Source organism: Phaethon lepturus, unplaced genomic scaffold, assembly GCF_000687285.1.
Source record: "Phaethon lepturus isolate BGI_N335 unplaced genomic scaffold, ASM68728v1 scaffold4670, whole genome shotgun sequence".
Taxonomy (NCBI): Eukaryota; Metazoa; Chordata; class Aves; order Phaethontiformes; family Phaethontidae; genus Phaethon; species Phaethon lepturus.
The window spans coordinates 76,455-81,835 of record NW_010511251.1 but is presented as its reverse complement, the minus strand read 5'-3'; the positions used below and the strand labels follow the sequence as shown (position 1 = coordinate 81,835).

The window sequence follows — 5,381 nt, the reverse complement described above, 5'->3', positions numbered from 1 at the left end:
ATAATGATGATTCTGTATTTTTAAAGGAAGATGGTGTATTTTTAAAGGGGGTGGGAGAAAACCGTAGAAACAAACCAGAAGAAAATGGAACTTCAGTGTTTTTACAATGTGCATATTAATGCTTTCTGTATTATATATATATTTCATTAGGGATCCATTTGTTTAATTGACTACAAAAAGTAATGGTTTATCTTTTGCCTCTTTAGCCTTTGTCAAGAGAATACCACTATGGCAATAACTTTGGTTATATAGTGGCTTTCAAGCCATTTGGTGAGAAAGAATGGAGAAGAGTTACAGTTACTAATCCCGAAATTGGTCGGTATGTCCACAAGGATGAATCAATGCCACCTTCAACCCAGTACCAAGTAAAAGTGAAGGCTTTTAACAACAAAGGGGATGGACCATTCAGTCTCACTGCTGTCATTTATTCAGCACAAGATGGTGAGTAAAGGTTCCAGAAAAGTTTTACACTGAGGGCTCAGATCAGCACCACCAACATCAGTAGAGAGAACCTGGTCCTTGACACTGATTAATATAGCAACACGTGTCTTCAGCAAGGAGAGTGTGTATTGCTCACACAAAACACTTGCGGTTGATCTGAATAAACAACTTCAGACTCTGCTTTCTATGCAAAGCACTTGGTTGTACTTGCTGTCAATGAGCAATACACAGAAGCATTCAAGATTCTTCAAACAGCTTGTTAAAAGGCTTCGGAATTTTAAAAAATAAATTCTGATCATATTGGTTACTTAAAACATTCACATTATTGTCTCTGTGATCTTAATACATGTATTTGACAAATGCATGTTTTTTTTTCTTCTTAACGGACCACACTAAAGCCTATTATTCTAGTAGATCATTATCAGAATTTAGTCCAAGTCTAGTTATATTTCCAACATGTTTAGAGTCTAAGATAAATTTATATTTCCAGAGTGTTTAGAGTCTAAGATAAATTATCACTGACACATTCTTTATTCTGGTTTGAAGGTTAGAGCTATCAAGTGAATAATTTAATGAAAACCTCTGACATTTCACTAAAATCTTTTCTTAATTCTTACTGGAATTATTTCATATGCTGTCATCTTTAGGATTGAAGTTTAAGTGACATTTCCAAATATAGCGGGAGAAAGTACTAGAAGAAGGTTTACCTTAAATCAGAAGAAATATATACAACATCCTAATTGCAACGTAATCACTCAAGCCTGTTTTAAAAAATGCGGTTTATTAATTTCTGACAGAAGCCCAAAGAAAAATTGCTCCTATTTTTCTTTCCATGGAGCAGAATCTCCTTCACAAAGTTAACAGATCCAGACCAAAGAGCCAAGAGGAGGGATATGATAAGGCCACATTCTCACACTTCCAACTCTCTTCTTTACTCTGTGTAGTTCATGGGAGATTTATGTTCATGATTCCCATTAGCACTAATGGGATCTTTACACACAAATCGCCCACACACAGAGAAAAGATAAAATAGTCCTTTTGTTTCTTGCGATAATTCAGGCTTGAAGCTAGCAACACTTAGCTATCTGAAAAGGTTAATACTAATCCTTTTTCTCAGAAAAGCATACCTTAGAATATCATCCTCAACAGCTGCTACAGCAACAGAACCGTTGTTTTTGCAATTCTATAAATGAGTTAGAAAATAGCTATGGTGTAATAAAAGCCATATCTGCCAAATAACAATTCAGCATCCATGCTTTCTCAGAGGCATCATTGACAGCTGACAGGTCAGCTTCCACGTGTTTATGTTAGGATTATACGAGCCATGTCAGGGATGGCAGTGTGTTTGTATAGCTCTCTGAGGTCAGAGCCATGGCAGAGCCTAGTAGCTCCAAAAGACAGAAGAAAAGCAGATGTGCAGTAGTGCCAACTTCCAGATAAAGAAGTTGCTTCAGTGGCCCCTGATGTTCTAACACAGACTTTAGCAAAGTCCAGACACTTGACAGAAGCACTTGTGGTTAAGTGATGCCAGGTACAGGCAGCAAAAGGAATAGAAGCTCAGTGAACCTACTTCTTTGCTTCGATTGCAAGCACAAGAGTCACCAAAACAGTCGGATTCACGGTGCTCCAAACCTTACCAGTAGTGCTCACAGCTCCTCTGCAGAGCTATGACTGACTACTGACCATATCAAATCCAGGAACTTCAGGGTGGGTTAGAAGGAGTTTTTCCAATGGGTGTCATGGAAGTTATTCCAAAGAACATTCTGCAGAGTGTTCTGCTGGCATCAGGACTTGTACAAAGTCACCTCAGTACCTTGTTGCGTGCTTGCTGGCTCACAGCCTTAACTTTGCATAGTTACACTTAGAAGATAATTGTGTGATGACCACTATGTTTTCAACGAAGAGAACGTATTGTGAGGCCCACTGGATTGCTTCTTTTATTGGTAGAATTACTGAATTAGAAGTCTGGAGAAAGGCAGCTGATGTCATCTTTCTGGCTCAAGAGGGACTTCAAAATATTTACAGAACATAAGTGCCAAATATGGATATAAATTATTTGGAGCTCATAAACAAGCGTAAGCAGATGAAATACTGTTTAGAGTATTGTATCAGCAAAATCCCTGGCAGTTGGAACTTTTCAATCAGAAACATTTTGGCCAATTCTGTAGTTGATACAATGGAGAAGAGTCTGACAGTGATTTGGGAATAGATTAGATGATCACATCTATGCCACCTGTACTTCTGTACCTCTGAATCAGCAAGTGATATTGCTACCGTCAGGCAACACAACTTCTTAAAGGTCTTAGTGAGATTTTAACGCGATGCGGTTGTACGATATTCTATACAGTTATGTATAAATACATATACATACATAAATATAATGACAGTATTTCCACTAAGTTGTGTATTTTGTGTGCCTAGTTATAACTGTGGGCATCTTTATTCACTTTAGTGACTGGGGAATTTCTGTGTTCCCATGTGTTTTAAGCCAAGTTCCATATCTAGTCATACCTGCCATTGCTAGTAGTGAGTAATGATTGCTAGTAATGAGTGCATAGGTCTCTTGCTTATCTAAATTCCTGTCATTGTGAAAACAATTTTGCAATAATGTATCATTTCTTAATTATACATTTGCATTATTAACAGTCATTGAAAGACAATTACAAAAGGTAACTTTGCATATAAGATTATTTTGTTACCTAGGATACTTTTCATGAGAGATGTAACTGATTTTTTTCTTAACAGTGGCTGTTTTGATGCATAGTTGACTGGATGCCCAGTTGGAAGATTAAGTATATGAAAGCTTTCCTCAGCCCAGGCTGCCATGCCTGTCTGTTGCAACTTGTTTCAAAAGACTCGCGACAGAGAACTGTTCTTAGCTTGGAAAACTTTATCTTTTATAGGCATTGCTAAGTTCGTGCCTTTTTTAATTCCTTACCTCACTTAAAATGCAAGCAACAGTGAAATTAACAACTTCTTATAATTAAACTAGAACTTAATATTCTAAGCCCTGAATAAAAACATATCACATTATAATGATCTGTATTCTGCATTGGCTGGTGTCCAGAATTAAGAACACAAACAAAATCAACTTTGTATTGTATGCCTAATAGAAGGGTGCTCTTGGATTATTTCATACCTATATTCAAGTTTATATGTGCCACTGGCCAGCTCCATGTCTAATATCTGGTCTGATAAAAACTTTGTATCATCGTGACTAAGTGACATCCACATGAATATTTGTGTGTAGCTAGCTTAAAAAATCTGCTGTCCAATTCAGTAAAAGATCACTGGATGCTTTGTTCTATTTATCAATGCCTGTTTTTAATTTATACGAATTTCAGCATGGAATCTGTTGAAGCATAAAAATACATAGTCTGAGCCAAGTAATAGAATCATTGCTTTGTTTTTATAGAGTCATTTCCCATACAGATCATCACTGAATTTAAAGTTTATTCAAGTAAAAACAGATTAAACACTAAGACACTTGGCCCCACGATACCAAGAAAATAATACAAAGTACAAGCAAGTATAACTATATCACTGGATGAGATTAGATATTTAACATGTGTTTCATCTTCCAGCTCCAACTGAAATACCTACAGATGTGAGTGTAAAAGTTTTATCATCTTCTGAAATGTCTGTTTCTTGGCACCATGTTTCTGATAAATCTGTGGAAGGATATCAGGTGAGTGTAAAGGTGACACTATATATCTTCTTGTTCATTTAATTTAAGTAGTTAAATGTAAGGATAATTCCTACTCTAGCATTCTGTCTCTTAAGGTTCACTTCTCTTTAGTTGCCATTTGCCATTTGTGCAGATTTCACATCCTGAGAAACAGATTATTTTTTGTGCTATGTACTTCATTATTAAAACATATTAACAAGTCTATGTGGTCACTATTCAGCTGAAGAAAGGCATCATTATTTCATAAAAGAATCTTGTCTCTTTACGTCACGTAATTGAATGCCTATTTCTACCTTCTCAAAACATACTGAGATTCAGTTTTGGGTGTAGTTGTCAACGTGGACATGAAACTGTAACTAAGCCGTGGCACATCTAAGTTCTCAGCAGTTACTAATATAATTCACCCACAAATCCTATAGTAAGTGGGACTGTGTGACAAATGCCCATAATCCATTGGAAGAGAGACACTGCTATTGTGCAAGATAGCAAAGTTTTGTTCGTGGCTTCTATTCTCCATGTAAAAAAGAGATTCAAGGTATGTCATGGCCCAAGACTATGTGCTACTGCCAGTAAAAATTGTTCTTGTCCTTGTGCAAAGATGACAAGAGCCACAGGGTGGGTGCAACCAGAAATGGCCACGTAGTGCTCCAGCAGGGAAGTCTTAACGTCATCCATGCACAGTGGGTGCTGATGAACTCTGCAGTGTACAGCCGGCTTACTTTGGCTGCACTCCAAAATAGGGGTTTTGGCCCTAGTTTGTAAGTAAGTGACTTGCTTTGTGATTTAAGTTGTCGGCTGCTTGATGGTAGCCTTTGTGTTCCAAAATGAGCACATACAAATGTGGAGTAACCTCGCAGAATGTATTTTTATAGCTGAAATGTATGAATAAATGTTCTTTTAATTAGTAGTACTTGTTTCTATATTTCCTGATCTCTGTTTCTGTCTCCATGAGATTCATGTAATACCTTCGGGACACCGTAATAAGATCAGAGCGAAGATCTCAATAGTACCTAGCGTAGTGTTCCATATAACGCTTGATTCTACACACAGCACGCATTAAGTTTTAAAATTACAAGCAGAGGACACTGGGGATTGAAATTAAGACGCTGACCTCAATGGCAACTCCTGATTTACTAAAGAGAAAGAACGTGGCGGGAGAACATGCCCATAGGCAGCCCAGTTGTGGCCGTTTTTTGAATTTTACTTTATTTTGCATAAAGCCATCTGAGTTGGTGTCAGGGGACATCAGGGG

General features: G+C 37.3%; 1 protein-coding gene across 1 annotated transcript in view; it reads left to right on the top strand.

The window, feature by feature from the left end:
• Positions 1-206: 206 nt before the first annotated feature.
• Positions 207-5,381, top strand: part of LOC104617943 (contactin-1-like) — a gene marked incomplete at its 5' end in the record, with an annotated part of 32,823 nt that continues 27,648 nt past the window's right edge. The window contains 2 exons of the mRNA XM_010283394.1: positions 207-441; positions 4,026-4,129. Coding sequence (XP_010281696.1) covers positions 207-441; positions 4,026-4,129 — 339 coding nt within the window. The remainder of the gene's footprint in view (positions 442-4,025; positions 4,130-5,381) is intronic.